The sequence below is a fragment of the Prionailurus bengalensis genome, chromosome A2, assembly GCF_016509475.1.
Source record: "Prionailurus bengalensis isolate Pbe53 chromosome A2, Fcat_Pben_1.1_paternal_pri, whole genome shotgun sequence".
NCBI lineage: Eukaryota > Metazoa > Chordata > Mammalia > Carnivora > Felidae > Prionailurus > Prionailurus bengalensis.
Window position 1 is genome coordinate 143,847,426 of NC_057348.1, and position 17,842 is coordinate 143,865,267.

Consider the following 17,842-nt stretch of genomic DNA (forward strand, 5'->3'; position numbering starts at 1 on the left):
CTCAGATAAGCATCCTAGCTTACGGATAACAAAGCTCAGGGATGAGCCGTGAGATCCCAGGAAGTTCAGAAGATGAAGAAGTCAGTCTAATCTGTATTCCCAGGAGTAGTTTGTAGAAGAGTCTGTTGTGTGCACACTTGTGATCTCCCAGTGCTTTGTCACTTCTCAGAGGGAGGCTTTCTGAGGGTTTTGGGGAGATGAACTGTGTTAAATGCAGCTTGGTTGGGTATTGTTCATTCCTGGCATGACTTTTGCTAATGACTTAAGCTATTTTTTCTGTCACACAGCTATCATCGAGCATGTGCGGGACGGCAGTGTGGTCAGGGCCCTGCTCCTCCCAGATTACTACCTGGTTACGGTCATGCTGTCAGGGATCAAGGTCAGACCATACACTGGGCTATGGGGTGGATATAGGGTTTGTAGAAGCGTTCAGTGACAAGTGGATTCTTCTACTCTGGGATTTTGGACTTATTGACTCTTCCTAGTATGGGCCATTAACATTGACTAGAGTACTGTATACTGTAAGCTTTGCAGTGGGACTGTTCTCATTAGATCAAATAAGATTAGAAAATTATTTTAAAGATTTTTTAAAAAACTATTTTAAAGTACTCAGTGTCTGTTTGGAGTGGGCTGTGTGGAGAGGTTGTTGAGACCCAGAGAGATGGGAGGTTCTGATGTTTGCTGAGAATGGTTTGTCTCAATGTGGGGTATCCATTTTTGATTTTTAAAAAATCAGGAATTTAAAACTAGGCATTGATGAATCTTTTCTTGGCAAGGGGCCATTTTCAACCATAATTTAAAATTTCCTCCTGATAGTGACCTGAGTTTATTTGCCTTACCAAGAAGTATGAGAAGATCTATTTCTAGTCACTTTTACCAATATGTTTTAAAGAAGGGGTTATAAGGCCTGATTTGAGACCTTACCTGGTTTAGCTTTGTGGAGTTTGTGGTTTTGGCTGGTTTGGTGTGGGGTGAGAGTGCCTGGCACTCAACATTTAGGCTGTACTACCCAGCTACTTTACCTTTGCTTTAGTGCCCAACTTTTCGACGGGAAGCAGATGGCAGTGAAACACCAGAGCCTTTTGCTGCAGAGGCCAAATTTTTCACCGAGTCTCGACTACTTCAGAGAGATGTTCAGATCATTCTGGAGAGCTGCCATAACCAAAACATCCTGGGTACCATCCTTCATCCAGTGAGTGTGCCCATGCAGACTGGGCTGTGTGGGGTTGGATGGGGGTGGGGGAGGTGGGGTGTGCATTTGGTGTTTGATGGCCTGTGGTTTGCTTCTCTTCTTTTTCTCTGTATTTAAGAGCCACTTAAAGATCTTGGCAGGATTATCATCTGATTTTTGAGACATTTTCTAGGGAGATATTAGTTAGCTGATAGTGTTGGACAAATCTGCTGAACTACTACTCACTTTTAGAAAGTGGATCTCAACTTTTGAGTTCGTAAGAAGAGGAGCTCTTGACATTTCCTCAAGTGTTGGTCCTTGATGTTGAGAAGAGAAAGTTGCGAGGCTGCCACACAGGTGAGAAGTGGCACTGAAACGTGTGGAATAGGATTGCTGAGGTTTATATGTAGGTCTAGAAGGTAGCTTTTTAAAGTATTTGTAGAACTATGATGAGGAATCGTTTCTATGGAAAAATTACTTTGTGTACCCCAGGCCTAATCCAGTTACCTCCTAACTCTGCTTTTGAGTCGGAAATAGGTTCTTTATGTTATTTTAGTTGTGATTATCTGTTCTACCTGGGCATAGACTTTGGTAGGTGGATTTCTCCTGGAAAGGAAATGACCTTGTTTTATAACACCCAAGTGTAAATGCATTTTCATTATTGTTCCCTATGTCCAGTACAGAATAAACTCCTGTTACTCTTATTCTTTGGCTGGAGAATTCTTTCATGACGGCCGTTGTGGAAGGCTGGGACACTTGGTTTGGAGTGTGCCAGGGTCATGTCTGTTTCTTCTGGAGTACTCGCTGTCTGCCGGGGCCCTACCAGATGGCTCTGTGGCACAGTAGAATGGGAGTTGTAATGCATTGGGCAAAATGTAGCTGAAGTTATTCCTTTCCTCAGCCTGTTCTTCAGCTCTCTCCTTATGAAAAGGGGAGTAAGTGCTGATCTTAGGGAAGGAAATAATGAGGTGTAATCTCTACTAAAGATTAACATCCTCCTCTGCCCACAAGAAGAGCTATTGAAACGTCAATTCCATTCAATGCCACTAACATTTATCTTACTCCTGTTAAGTGAGAGTTACTGTGTTAGGTGTTGTGGGGATGGGAAGCCAAGGCTGTTAGGAGGGGCCGCAGAGTGGGGTGTCTCATCTTGGGGCTGGTTTCCTAATGAGAGAAACTCTACCCTCTCCTTTCCTTCCTTCCTTCCTTCCTTCCTTCTTCAGTGAACTGCAGTATAAATTGTGGCTGTTAATTTCAGAAGTCTAGAGAAATGGATTCTCTTATGCCTGCCTTCTCATGTGCCTTGTTTTTCAGAATGGCAACATCACAGAGCTCCTCCTGAAGGAAGGTTTTGCACGCTGTGTGGATTGGTCGATTGCAGTTTATACTCGGGGAGCAGAAAAGCTGAGGGCAGCTGAGAGGTAAGGTCTGTTAGGGAAGCCTTCTAGCCCAGGGATCTTATTTAGGATTTTTAGGGAAAGAAATCTAGTGGTCTTTTCTCCCCTATCTATGTCAGTATTTGTTACATTTCAGTAATGGATTAAGGAAATTCCACAAAAGGGTAGGATCTTACAGAGGAGTGGTTTACTTATAAGTCTTTAGTTGTCTGATTCACTGCTGTACATTGAGGGCCTAGATTTTCACTTAGAAATTGTTCTTCACCAGATTTGCTGCTTTAATGTTTTTGGGTCACTTTTTGTCCAAGCATCTCACTTAAATTCTGGATTTTAGGCATTTGGAATGAAATAGCTTGAGGCTCGTTTGAAGATGATGCAGTCACTTACTGGCTGCTACCTAATAGGCAGGCTGGAGCCAGGGGTATGATGGAAACATAGAGCCTGTGGGTCCTAAAACAGGACCGTTCAGTGTTGTTAATGAAGCCTCATGCCCTCATTTATTGAAGCACATGTCAATTAAAAATGCTAATGCAACTATGAGATACTGTTGTCATGTTTTCAGCTTGGTGCCTCATGGTTAAAGCAGATGTAGAAGAAACTTATTTCCAGGAGAACAATAGTCGATATTCCAAAGATTAGGTGGCTGTTTCAAGTATTGAGGTCAAGAATTTCTGGGCGTAGGTGAATTTCATTCACTTGACAGGGTAAATGGAAGACCATGAAGCAGGTAGCAAGAGTAGGTGAATAGAGATGATATTTGGGGAAAGTCCTGGCCACCATCTCCCAGGGTGCATTTAAGCAGAACACCACCAACCACTGATGCCAATGATTCACTCTCGAGGTGTGTTGTATGGCTTGTTTCAGAATCATAGAATTATAATGGTCTGGATAACTTTACATTTTTGGCCTTTGAGGTACACAGCTCAGAGATACGCAAGAACATGAATTGTATGACCATAATTTTCTTCCCTTGGATCTTTCATATCCTTCTTTGCCTATAAGCAGAAATACTTGTAACTTTTTATAAAAGTAGATTTTAATCTGGGCCATTAGATATGGTGTATCTGATTTAAAAACACCATGGTTCTATAAAATTTTTTTAGTCTTTATGTTCCACAGCTAAATTCAAAAGATAAAATACTCTTACAAATACAGCTTTCCAAATACCTCTGATTATTCTGTGATGCTCAGAATTTTTTTTTTTGTTTTCAGAAAACCCTGTAAATCCATTATTCTAAATACAATTTTTGTTGATAATTTTTTTTTGCATTAAGTTCCTGCCTCTCTTTGAAGAAAGTGAGTACAATGGCAGTAGTATCTACATGTTTTATAACATCTGTAGATTTTATGGATTTTTAAGAGGGCACATCATTAAAAAACAGGTTTAGACTAAGGAATGCAAATCATATTTCAATAATATGTGATTACTTGCCTGCTGTTTTGCATGCTGTATTTGACTTGCTTGCATTGTTAAATCTCTATCAAAGTATTTTATATATTTTACAGCTACTACATGCTACTTTGTCTTTTTCTCCTTTTAGTTCTTCTTTTAAAAAGTGGCAGTACTGTTTTCAGAAATAATGATTCCTTTCCCTTTGACCTGTATCCGTTTATTTGTAAAGACTTGTCATTACAAAACACAAAAAGCTTATTTGTAAATCTAGCTGTTCATTGGCTTTAAAAAATTTTTGCACATATTCCATTTCCCTCTCTTAGCCTGACTGAAAAAATGCCTGATGGTTTTAGTACCATAAAACAGATTTTTGCCAACAAGTTTTTGCACTTTTGTCAGTGAACTCCTAGTGAATTTTTATCCCTTTTCTTACTCTTCAGATGTACTACAAAGGTGATTTGGTTAGCTGATAGTCTTTTTTTAAATTCAAATGGAAATTGAGCAGGCCTATGCTTTTTAAAAAAATACATTTGTTTGTTTGGATGTGGGTGTTCTTCCCACTTGAGAGCAGTTGCTCTGTGTTTGTCATTCCAGTGTGTGGCATTTACTAGTCACTGAGGAGATGCTGGATAAGCTAAAGAGCTAATTCTAGGTGGACTTGTACTGTCCGGGCTAGAAAGGCTGCACAGCTAGATCCTGGTCAGCCAGCCAGGGGCGTGTATGTCTTGGATGCCAGTTGCGGTACACTTTATTGTTGCTTTCATACTCTGTTCTGGTTTGACCGGTGGCCTTGCCCTTGGGTGTCGTGTCTCTGAGTTAGAGAAGGATGCTGTACTCTTTGCTCCCATGGTGATGGTGGGTTCCATTTGCTGACCTATTCTGTCTGAATGATGTGCATCCTTGTTTTTGTTGCCAGGTTTGCCAAGGAACGCAGGCTGAGAATATGGAGAGACTATGTGGCTCCTACTGCTAATTTGGACCAAAAGGACAAGCAGTTTGTTGCCAAGGTGAGTCATTCTCAGCATCTTGAGATGCATAGTGGACATTGTCAGGCTAGTGACAATACAGTGATCTCTGAACCATCAAGCCAGGCCTGGAAGCATTTCTGTTGTAAGGCAAGCCAGTGGTGTGTGGATTGTGTGTGTAAGGGTTGTGTTACATGCATGTGTTTATTGCAGGGGAATTAGAAACCATAAGAACTTGTCATAAATTTGCATAACTTCATTAGGAGTTCATGAGTTAAAGTTGTGGACGTTGCCACCTTGAAAGATCGCTCATATTGTCGGGCTTCTATTTGCCTAGCAAATGGCTTTCTCTTAGAGTTCCCATGTCAAAGTGTGTGTGACCTCAGGTTTCTCTTCTTTCTGTTTTGGGACTCTCGTGGTTTTGAGTTTTTTCTCATGTGATGTTTTTTTCCAGAGAGCTCTCCTGAAGTGTCCTGGGATGGATTCCTTTGACAGGAACTAGTGCTACTCAGTAGATTGTTTGGGTCCATCAGCAGTGCTGAGTGTTTTCTTCATTGCTGACTTTGGTACTGTGAGCGGTAGACCTGTTTTCCTCACTTTACCAAAGTGCTGTCATGTTTTCCAATCTATTTTTACTTTTGGCAAGAGATGCTTTAAGCTTTGTTTTCCTGAACTAAAAGAAGTTAATTAACATATCTATATCTGCTGAGAGGTGGCTGTCCCAAATGAGTTGAAGATGGAATACCACTAGGTGGCACTGTCAGCCTAAAAAATCCAGGTCTAGTTTCTCTTAGAATGGTCAAATTTTAACAGTCTCCGAGGAATTGGCTGAATTTCTTCACTTTCTTTTTTATGATGCCCAAAGCAATAAGTCACAGAGTGCTCAAGTGGCTTCCTTCCTTCTTGTCATAGGTGGTCTCCAGGCAGCTGTCAGGTTAACCATAATTGGGTCTTTGAGACCTAAGCATAATTAGGTCTTTTATCCTATTTAGGGAAAAGTTCCTGGTTGGATACTCCCCCATGCATCTTCCAAGTCTTGGTACAGACCAGAATGAACCCCTGCTTCCTTTCTGTGTGAGGACCGCACTAGCTTGGAAACTTGGACATGGCTGTTCCACCTAATTGGAACTACTTGGTTTTGCTTATGTTTCCTGTCATCTGTTCTAAGACTGTAGCTACACGGTGAAAGGGCGATCATTCACTCAGCAAGGGAGGCATGTCTTCTGTTTTTCACCATCATCACTCTGAGAGGGTCTGATATTTGTGATATAGATGAGGCTTAGGAGGGTCCCCGTATCTTGTACTGTCCCTGCTAGACCAGACCCTCTTCAGTTGAAACTGAGTTTATAGAGGGGTGCCTGGGTGGCTCAGTCGGTTAAGCGTCCGACTTTGGCTCAGGTCATGATCTCATGGTTCGTGAGTTCGAGCCCCACGTCAGGCTCTGTGCTGACAGCTCAGAGTCTGGAGCCTGCTTTGGATTCTGTGTCTCCTTGTCTCTCTGTCCCTCCCCTGCTCGTGTTCTGTCTCTCTGTCTCTCAAAAATAAATAGACATTAAAAAACAAAAAAGAAACTGAGTTTATAAGAGAAACCCAGAAAATTTTGCAGGGTTTTAGGCCTTTGCTGGTCAAGGTACTAATGCATTGCTGAAAAAAGAAATTTGAAAGAGTAGATGATTGAGTCAGTAGCTTTGTATTTTTCTTAAATATGGCTTTATTGGTAACTAGAGAAGAGCTGGCACATTTTCTCCTGGTTGTTTTTTTTGTTTTATTTTTTGTTTTTGTTTGTTTGTTTATTTGTTTTAATCTAGGATCCTAGGATATGTATATATGTTTTGTTTTAAAACAGAGTGAGGCTTTCTTCGTTACAATGAAGTTTCATTTGTTAAAATGTCAAGTAGAGGAAATTGCCTCTAAAAACCATCTGAGGGTTAAGGGGAATAGCCATTCTCCTGTAAGTATCTTTAATATAAATTTAGGTCATTTGGATATAGGCCTGCTTCTAGAGTAGAGAGAGAAATGTAGGTAGGTAGGTAGGTAAATGGTTTCAAAACTTACTGAGTTTTAGAAATTCTTCAGCATTATTATTATTTTTTTAAATAGAAAGCATAAAAAGGAGAAGGGAAAACACTCATACTAGATGAAACTACTATCACACAGACTTTTTTTTTTTAAGTTGATTATACTGTTTATCTCAGCGGTTGACAGATGATGGCCCATGGGCCAAGCCTGGCCCTCCACTTGTTTTTGTATGGTCTGTGAAGTGTGGGTGGATTTTACGTTGAAAAAAATGTTTTGTGGCACATGAAAATTATATGAAATTTAAATTTCAGTGACATGAATACATTGGAACATAGCCATGTCTGTCCATTTCCATGTTGTCTGTAGCTGTTTTTGTAATACAGTGGCAGAGGTGAGTAGTTGTGACAGAGACCAGAATCGTCTGCAACGCCTAAAATATTTGATATCTGGCCCTGTACAGAAAAGTGTGCTGACCTTTGATCTTTCCCAGTCCTATTTGTAATGCCTTGATAGGATATAAGGCGCTTGAGCCAGAATGTAAATCAAGGCATTGCTTCTTTCATCAAGAAAAGCTTGCTACAGAAAAAATATCAGCAATGTTCTCAGTGATGTGGTTGATTTATGTTCTGGTGCAAGCTCCTACTCTCATTGCAGGCTGGCAACCACTTTTGAGTAGTACTGAGCTATATTCTTTTGTATATAATTTTTAAGTTTTTATACTTTTATTTTTAATGCATAAAAGTTTAAAGAACTCTGTGGCTTATTAAGAAATGTACTAGTCTGTTTTCCTTTTTCTTGAGGCAGCCATTTTCAGTTCTTGGCTAGTCCATATCTTTGAATAAAATGTTTATGTTGCCTTCTTAATTTTTCAGTTTTAGGCACAACCCTTTTCCTTCATACCGTGCAAGATGAGGATTCACATGGGTGTGCATGTATTTTTCCTTAATCCTTGCAATAGGACTATATTCTAATTCTGGTTCAATGTTTACTTTGCAAATGCTAATAACTACTGAGCCCTGTAGCATATTGTGGCTACTTTTCATTTTCTGCAGAACTTTTTGTTTGCCCTGGATTTAATAATTTTAAAAGTTGTTTTTTTTAATGAACTTGTTAATTCAACCCCTAGACTCTACCTAAATCTTCTCTAAAGACATTGATTCAGCCTGTTAATTTTATCTTTTTCAATTACATTTTCCAGGAACCTTGTGACCTATACCAATCTGGACTAGTTGTTTTGTTCTTCTTCTCACTGTTCTGGAGCTGTCATCTTTGGATATCTTCACCATTTGCCTCTGAAACCATTCTGATCTCTCCTCCTCAGATGATTTGGTTTTTCTTTCCGCAAGGTCTTAGCACTTGCTTTTTTATCCTGAAATTTCTCAGTGGTGCGCTGATTTATCCACGTGTGAGCGTATTCTTTTTAGTTTTAGCTCTTTGTTTCGGGTCTGGGAACTTTAACTGTTTTGTTGTTGATTTCCAACTAGCTTCTCTGCTATTTTCTAGTACTCCTGTTTGGATTTTTGACTTTGTTGACTGGTCTTCTAATTTTTGCCTCCTGTTTTCATCTTTGTCTTTTCTTCTTCCTAAATTTCTTCGTATTTACCTTTTAGCCCTGCTACCAAATGTTTTCTTTATGCTACTGTATTTTAAGACCTTTCTGGTCTTTGCTTCTCTGAATGGCTCTCATTTTTATTGAAATATAGTTGGCATACAGTATTATATTAGTTTCAGATATATAACAGTGATTCAACAGTTGTATACATCAGTGCTTACTGTGATAAGAGTAGTTACCATCCATCATCATATGAAGTTATTACAACATTATTGACTATATTTCCTATGCTGTACTTTCTATCCTCATTATTTATTTCTTTTATAACCTCAAGTTTGTACCTCTTAATCCCTTTCACCTATTTTGCCTTTACCATTTCCCTTACTTTCCCTTACATTACCCTCTGGCAACCACCAACTTGTTCTCTGTATTTATGAGTCTGTTTCTGTCTTGATTGTTTGCTTGTTCACTTGTGTTTTTTTGTTTGTTTGTTTGTCTTTTTAGATTCAATCTAAAAAGCGAAATCATATTGTACTTGTATTTTTCTAACTGTTTCATTTAGCGTGATACCCTCTAGATCCATTCATGTTGTTGTGAATGGCCAGATTTCACTCCTTTTTATGGTGCAGTAATATTTCACATCATATATATAGTATATATACATATATATATACTATATATATGTATCTCACATCTTTATCCATTCATCTATCAGTGGGCACTTAGGTTGCTACTATATCTTGGATATTATAAAGCTGCAATAAGCAGGAGCGCATATATCTTTTCAAATTAGTGTTTTTATTTTCTTTGAGTAAATAGCCAGACATGGAATTACTGGGTTGTATGGTATTTCTAGTTTTGATTTTTTTTTTTGAGGACCCGCCATACTGTTTTCCACTGTGGCGGCACCAATTTACATTCCCACCACTAATGCACGAGGGTTCCCTTTCCTCTGCATCCTCTCCAACATTTGTTATTTCTTGCCTTTTTTTTTTTTAATGTTTACTTATTTGTGACAGAGAAAGAGAGAGAGAGAGAGAGAGACAGACAGACAGACAGAGCATGAGCGGGGGAGGGGCAGAGAGAGAGGGAGACAGAATCCGAAGCAGGCTCCAGGCTCTGAGCTGTCAGCACAGAGCCGAACTCACAGACCTTGAGATCATGACCTGAGCTGAAGTCGGACACTCAACCGACTGAGCCATCCAGGCGCCCCACCCCCCTTGTCTTTTTGATACTAGCCATTCTGACAGGTGTGAGGTAATACTTCATTGTAGTTCTGATTGGCATTTTCCTGGTGATGAGTGATGTTGGGCATCTTTTCATTTGTCTGTTGGCCATCTGTATGTCTTCTTTGGAGAAATGTTGTTCAAGTCCTCTGCCCATTTTTAAATTGTATTATTTTTTGGTGTTGAGTTCTATGGAGTTCTTTATATATTTTGGATATTAATCCCTTATCAGATATTTTATTTGCAAATACCTTCTCTTATTTGGTAGTTTGCCTTTTCATTTTCTTGATGATTTCCTTTGCTATGTAAAAAGCTTTTTAACTTGATGTAGTCCCAATAGTTTGTTTTGCTTTTGTTTCCCATGCCTGAGGAGACAGATCCAGAGAAAAATACTGCTAAGGTTGATATCCAAGAGATTACTGTGTGTGTGTGTGTGTGTGTGTGTGTGTGTGTGTGTGTGTGTGTGTTTTAGACTTTTATGGTTTCAGGTCTTCCATTTAGGTCTTTAATCTATTTTGAGTTTATTTTTGTGTGTAGTGTAAGGAAGTGGTTTAGTTTCATTCTTTTTGCATGTAGCTGACCAGTTTTTCCAACACTGTTTACTGAAGAGACCATCTTTATTGTATATTCTTTTTTCCTTTGTTGTAGATTAATTGATCACATAAGCATGAATTTATTTTGGGGCTCTTTATTCCATTCTGTTGATTTATGTGTCTATCTTGTTATTTTTTAATAGTAATAACACTTCTTCCAGAGATAAAATATCTTCTATTAACTTTCTGAGGAATTAATTATAATTTTTTGAAAAATTTCCTTTCATAGTCTGTATTTTCCATGTTGTTTTTAATTCTCTTCGGTTATTTTGGTCTCTTATTTTTCATATTAGAAGCTTTCCTTAGATGCCTGGTGATCTTTGGTTATCTTTCTTATTTAAGAATGAGGTCTCAAACACTGGGCTAAAATTAGTGAACCTATATATGGGATTTATGGTATATATCTTAAAATCCAGGTGCTTCTTACGTAAACCAAGTCTAGGTTTTGGTCCCATTTTCATCTCTACTTGAGATTCCTGATTTGACAGTTTCTTTGTCTTGGTGGGTGGGGGAAGTCTGCAGTATAAATCAGGTTGGCTATTATGTTTTCTTATCACTGGCTCAGGATTTAGCTTTTGTGAATCTGTGAAGTCTGTTACCACTCATCCATCTGCTTTCTAGCTTCCAGTGTTTTGTTGTCATATTCTTTTCTCCCATTATATTTGTCCTATTGGACTTAGGGCCAACAACAACAACAAAATCCCTTTATTTTTGTTTAAAGGTATTTAGGGAGGGCGCCAAAGTAAATGTTTGAGCTTGCTCTAGTTTGTTCATAATGTTCCATTGTGAGCCTGCATAATTTATGTAACCAGTCCCCAATAGGTCAATATTCATATAGTGTATAATTTTTCCATTATTTAGAAAATGGAATAAATCTCTATGTAAATGGCAATTATTTCCATAAGAATGTTTTGCAGCATATTTGCCAAATAGTTTTCTAGGAATGTTAACCATGTATTGCCCTATGTGTGTTCATTTTCTAATATGTTGTAGAACATAGGTTGACCAATTTTTTCTTAAAGGACCATATAGTAAATATTTTACATTTGGTGGGCCATGTAGTCTCTGTTGAAACTATGCGACTTTGCTACCATAGCGAGAAAAGAGGCTAGAGACAGTAGTATGTTAGTGAATGGGCCTGGCTATGTTCTAATAAAACTTTATGTTCAACAGCAGGCAGTGGGCTAGATGGCCCTTGGGCCATAGTTTGCCATCCTCTGTTGTAGAGCACGGGATACTACCTTATAGCCAGTAGGAAAAAAAGTGATTTGCAATTCTTTTCATAACCTAGAATCCAGCGGTTTTGTAGTCATATACCTGATTTAAAATGTCTGTTAATACTGTGCTACTTTTTCAAGAGAACCTAGAGGTGTCCTAAGGTGCCCTGGGACTTCACAAACACTCTGACCGTCCTACAAGTTTTTGCTAAAGGATACTTCTCTGAGGCTCATGTGACTGTAAGGCCTGAACAAATCGTGGTTCTCTCTTTCGCAGTCGCCTGCGCTGTCCCCTAGAAGTTAATTGTATAGGGAGCAGCTAAATAGCCTGAAAAGCCTGCGAAAGGTAACCTGAACTCTTGAACTGGGTGCCTCTCAGGTCCTGTAGGTGATTTTGGGAACTGATGCTGTAGATGAGATGTGCTGGCCGAGTCTCACTTCTGGGAAACTTGAAACTCAACAAAGTATTGTCTTGATACATGGTGTCTACTGAAAGAATGTGTTCCATCCTCTGCTTAAACTGTGTCACTTTTTAGGGAAGGAAATGCAAGCGAGGGCTCTCCTTGTCTCTCCAGGTTAGCAGAGAAGCATGTTCACTTCACAGCGATTAGCTGAGCCTGCTTGAGACTTTTGTGCCTGTCGTGGCTTGCCAGTTTCCTGCCTGCCTTCCCTGTGGCGTTTTAGCTGATCTGTGCTGTTTGTAGCCATATGGTCCCCTGAGCACGTGGCTTGGCTTCCCTGTCCCTGCTGCTGGATTCTTGGGCCTTGCTGATTTTATAGACCTGAATAACACTCAGGGGTGGTGGCAGGGCTGGGGAGTGACAGCATGTCTTCAGGAGGTGGAGTCTTCTCACTGCCCTGCCTGGTCAGAGGACTCTTGCTCAGTTCTCTTACCAAGTGATTGCTTAGAGCCCTTCTGCTTTGGGAAGAAGCAGAAGAATGAGAAGTGGTTCCTGCTTTCAAGGAGCTTGCCCTCTAGGGCTCCATCTGGGAGATTACTCTAAGTAGTTAACTGTCTGGACTTGTGGCCATGTGCAGTTTTGGAGGTCAGGTTGAAGCTATGCATGGATGCACACAGTGGACTCTAGGACTTACTTGGTGTGGCCCTGATAGCTTTTTGCTGTGCTTCTAGTCCTAGCTCTGAATGGAGTTCACTATCATGTCTCTCGGAGATGGTTTTTAAGCAAAGACACCTTTTAATATTTTTGGCATTATTTAGACTCTTCTGTTATGTTTGCATTTGGTAACGTGATGAGAATTTCCTGGGCTTCGGCCATAGGGCTTTCAGGTGAAGAGGAAGTTCTGGGGATGGTTTGGTTTGGAAGGTGACCTCTGCACCAAAAAGAGATCAAGACTTGGTTTGTAGCTTGCATTAGTAAACTGATTTGCTGATAAGAAAATAAAAATTGAATTAGAAAAGATTTGTAAAAAACACTTACCTGGCCTTTTCAATTCAATAAAATAAAAAATTTTATTTTTTAGAACAAGTTTTAGATTCACAGAAAAATCGAACAGATGGGGCAGAGTTCCCACATTACCCCTGCCCTCATCCCAGTTTGCTCTGCTCCCTGACAGGAGTATGGTGCAGTTATTATAATTAGCATACCGGTATTGGTACGTTATTATCAACTGAGGTCCATACTTTAGTCGGATTTCCTTAGTTTTTCTCTAATCTCTGTTTTTCTGTTCCAGAATCTCCTCTACCATGGCACACTCAATTTAGTTGTCATGTCTTGTTAGGCTCCTTTTGGATGTGGCAGTCTCTCGGACTTCCCTTGCCTTTTTTTTTTAAATGTTTATTTATTTTTGAGAGAGAGAGAGAGAGCAAGTGAGGGAGGGGCAGAGAGCTTCAAGCAGGCTTCTGTGCTGAAAGCACAGAGCCCGACGTGGGGCTCAAACTCCCAAATTGTGAGATCATGACCTGAGCCCAAGTCTGATGCTTAACTAACTGAGCCACCCAGGTGCCCTGGACTTCTTTTGCTTTTGATGACCGTGACAGTTTTGAGAAGTGCTGGGCGGACATGTTGAAGAGTGCCCCATCTATTGGAATCTGTCTGATGCCTGGTTTCCTTTTAAGTATTTGCTGTTGACTAGTCTGCTTGCTCATGCTCAGGTGCCTGGAATTATTTGTATCAAGACATTGTCATGCTTAGTATTTTGTCAAGGGTACAGCCTGGCAGCTGTACCCTTCTGGGGAACGGCTCCAGGCCACTGCTGTACCAGTTGTGGCGTACTTTTAGTCGCTTCCTTTTAGTTGCTTCCGGTGCTGCTTCAGTTGTGTTTCCATGATTAGCTTTGGGGAGATGAGACCTAGCATACAGCCGTAGGGAGTAGGAGAAGCAGCCCAGTGTCATGATTTCAGATTTGGTGTCCCATTCTCAGTGGCCCCGTCAAAGCCATTCCTTGGTGGCATCCATAGAAGCCCCAGTGTACGCCGATGGTCCTTTTATTTTTGTCCAGCACTGATAATTTAGGCAGCTTTGGGAGTATTGGTAGTTGCGTTTGGGGAGCTATTCTGAGGATCTCTGAAGCTCAGGAAACTGTTGGCTCTTTTTGCTCATTTTATATATGCTGCAGGGGTTTACGAAGCTGAACAGTAGTTTCTTGGCCTCCCAGTGAGCACGGTGGACAGGCTCTGCAGATGGGGAGTGTGGCAGCAGGCCAGAGATGGGAATGGATGTCGCTTGCCCCTGACAGAACTCTGCAGTTCTCTTGACTTGTGGCAGCCCTTAGCCTACACTCATCATCATTAAGCCACTCATTTTTTCCTTTTACAGTTGGGACTTCAAGAAATGGAGACATTGGGTTTAGGTCTAGTGTTTCGAGTCCAGCTAGTGACTTTGTGCAGACTTCTGCACCTGTCCCTTAGGTTATCTCCTGGAGTGTGTGGTATGGTAGGTGTGTATAGGGGTGGGCTGAGTAAGGATCTATTGGCTTGTGGAGAGAGTGAGCGATGTAGACATACATGGACTTATCCAGGTGAAAAGCACCGTAAGAAATATCACGGTTATAAATGCGGTCTGCAACGGTGCTGATGAGTAGGCTTTGAACAGTAATCCACTCTGCATTTTACTTATTGCACAGTACGTGACTATAACCACTATTTTATTGCTTCTTCCGTGTCTCTGCTCAGGAGCTGCTTGTTCTCTGGACAGTAATGACACAATTTAAAGAGGAATAAAAAGTCATAAGCCTCACTTATACACACATGGGCACACACACACATGCGCTCACCACACACCTCTTCATCCAAAAGCCGGGCCTCGTTCAGTTGCCAGCATCAGAGCGTGCAGTTCCTGAAGAGGAGGTTTCTAATCAGGGAGATGCCGAGCAGAGAGGCTGTTGCCGAGGCCTGAAATTTACGGCTCTAAGAATCCATTTGCTGCCGCTGCTGCTAAACATTATAAGGGGTGACGAATGCCAGTAACTTATCACAGGGGTACGCTTAGATCTTCACGTTCTATAATCGGGGTGAAGATGCGAGCACTACGATGCTTTCCCTGGTTTTATTCCTCTCTGAGCACAACTAGGGGGTGGGGAATGTCTAGATATTTCTCACATCTTGATTATGGGAATTTCCCTATGTTTTTGGCACTTGATAATTTAATAAGAGTTTTGGTGGGAGAGGAATGTGTAGCTCTGTCCATCATTGAGATTTAGCACATACTGTGAGGTGTGTGCATTGGAGATGGTGGTCCTGTACTTTTGAGGGAGGAGCAGTGTTGATTTGCTATACTAGCTACTTTGCTTGGTGTGGCTTTATGGAATTTTTCTTCTCTTTGGTTTGAAGGTAGGATAGCAGAATAGCATGTATCTTGGGTTCTTTGGCCCATGAATGTTTTATCATCCATTTTATGATACTTCTCCTTTTACCCAAATGTGGGATTTTGAAGAATAGAGAAATCATTAGCTGTGGTCTGTCTCTTTTGTGCAGTTGTCCAAGCTGCTACTGGTGCCTTTAGGGAGTGGGAGGAAGATTCCATCGTGATGGGCATTTTTGCTTGGCATTAATGTCTAGATGGCAATGGGAAGGTGTGTTTTTTCTTTCTGTTAGTGAATCTGTATTTTTGGTTGTACCTTCTGGGCTGTTTTCTAAGTCCTACATGATTGGGCTGGTATAAGGGGCTCTTTGATTTGGAGGGTCCTATAGACGTTGGTACCACCCATACGCAGGTAACCAGCCCTGACCTTGTGGTCCTCATGTCACCCACCACAGCTCATGCTTTTGATTGCCTGGGGACTTGACTAATTTTTTCTGGCCAGGTGAGTTTTGGGTTCTGGCTGTCTGGGTTTTAGTGTTTAGCCTTTGCGATTCTCAGATCTATCAAAAAGGTTAAAGCAGAATGGCTGTGGCAATTTTAGACTAGCTTTTCTAGTCTAACTAACCTACTAACTAACTAACTAACTAACTAACTAACCTACATTGAGGTTTGCAAGTTAATCTTATGTACTTGAAAATTAAAAATACCCTCTCTCCTAATCTACACTGTTGGTTCTCAGACCTTTCATTACTCTTCTGATCACTGGCCTGTTTTTCCCTACACTTGCTGCTCATTACTTACGGTAGAACCTGGGGATGCCTTCCCATCTGCCAGTCATAGTCAGCCTTCCATGGACTACAGCTTGATTCCAACTGTCATCTTTCTTTTTTCATTCATTCTGTCTGATGGTGCTTTTTTCCTGCTATTTCCTGTCATGTATAATTTCTCACTTGGTTCAGATTGTTTGTTAAATCAGTCTTTTCTCTCTGGTATGTGGTTGGTTGGTTCTTTGGAACAGCCATTTTTTGGGGGTGGGGGGCAGGAGTCTGCAAGTAAATGGGTGTATTCTGTTTTAAAAGATATGAAGCCTTCTAGAGAATAGTGAGGGCTCTTTTAGGATACTTATCAGTGTGATATCCACCATAGCAAAGGCGAGTCTAGCTCCTTTTGTTTCTTGCTTGAAAGAGGAGGGAAATTTTGCGAGTCTGCCCTCACTGTGGCAGCTGACCCTGTAGTTTGTTCAGCTGCCTGTTGCCTCCTGATGGGGCCTGATTGAAGCCTGGAAGAGTTGGTTTTGATTCTGCAGACAAAGTGGATGGTGACAGTGATATGTAGTCAATAGCTACCTTGTAAAAAAGTATTACTGGTTTAAAAAACAAACAAACAAAATAAAAACCCCCAAAAAACCCTGAATAGCCTTGTAACAACAGGCTCTGAATATAATCAGGTGAATTGTAGACCGCTAGCTGAATTACGGGTTCTAGTTGTAACCCTGATGTGATCCTAGGCCAGTTTCAGTGCCATTTTATTCTGTACACCTTGGTGGAATGTTCTAATAATCTCCTCAGAGGAATATTTGTGCTTTTGCACTTTGAATAGATATCTTTGGAAGTTACCCAAGAGTGGAAGTTAATCTTTTTTAGCTGAGAGTGGGCTCCAGTGTTTCTGATACTGGGGTCTAAAACAAAGTTGCCCATAGTAGTGCTCTGAAAAGTTGGCTTTTAGAGTAGTTGAAGTAATATATTAGCAATTTAATGTTTCTGCCCTGAGATTAACAGCTGAGCCTCTCCTTTACCATGCTGTGATGACAATTCTTTTTGCCCTTCACTTGCGTTTGATTTTTCTGCTCTCTTTTGGGGCATCCTGTTTTGGTTCTTACCTAGTGCTGATATCTTCTATCCAGCCCTTGCTTCGTTTCCTAGATTCACACTGAGTAAGGAATTTTGATTTTAGAATCTGTTTCAAGGAAAATCATGAATAACATGTAGAGACGAGATTTCCAGTTTGTAAGCTTTGTAGTTAACTACACATCTTGGTCAGTTAACTTCACGTCTTTGTGAACGATACAGATTTTGCCTCATAGAGAAATCATAATAAGGTCTTTGGGAACTGATAATTATAGCATTGTTCTCTCCAACATTGTTGTACCATGAAGGATGATATTGAAATGCCCCAAATGGCTATTGATCTGACTTTTCTCCTTATGACTGTGGTGGGTCTTTCTCCTTAGCATGTGTGCTATGAGGTGGGCCATCTGAGCAGGTCTGAGCATTTTTGCTTCTTGCCCACAGGTGATGCAGGTGCTGAATGCAGATGCCATTGTTGTGAAGCTGAACTCTGGTGACTACAAGACCATCCACCTGTCCAGCATTCGACCACCGAGGCTAGAAGGGGAGAATACACAGGTGAGAATGGGGAAGGAGTGGAGCCTCTTTTCAAAAATCAAAAGGAAGGAGCTGGAGAATACTTAAGTATGGTACATATGTGTGAGAATGCTCACAGAAGATATTTTAATTCTCCAAAGTATCATTTCCTAGTATCTGCAGCC

General features: G+C 40.6%; 1 protein-coding gene across 1 annotated transcript in view; it reads left to right on the plus strand.

The window, feature by feature from the left end:
• The window catches only part of SND1 (staphylococcal nuclease and tudor domain containing 1), a 421,931-nt gene that overhangs the window by 44,165 nt on the left and 359,924 nt on the right, over window positions 1–17,842 (plus strand). Inside the window, exons 6-10 of the mRNA XM_043589426.1 lie at window positions 288–379; window positions 1,034–1,192; window positions 2,486–2,592; window positions 4,878–4,968; window positions 17,586–17,699. Coding sequence (XP_043445361.1) covers window positions 288–379; window positions 1,034–1,192; window positions 2,486–2,592; window positions 4,878–4,968; window positions 17,586–17,699 — 563 coding nt within the window. The remainder of the gene's footprint in view (window positions 1–287; window positions 380–1,033; window positions 1,193–2,485; window positions 2,593–4,877; window positions 4,969–17,585; window positions 17,700–17,842) is intronic.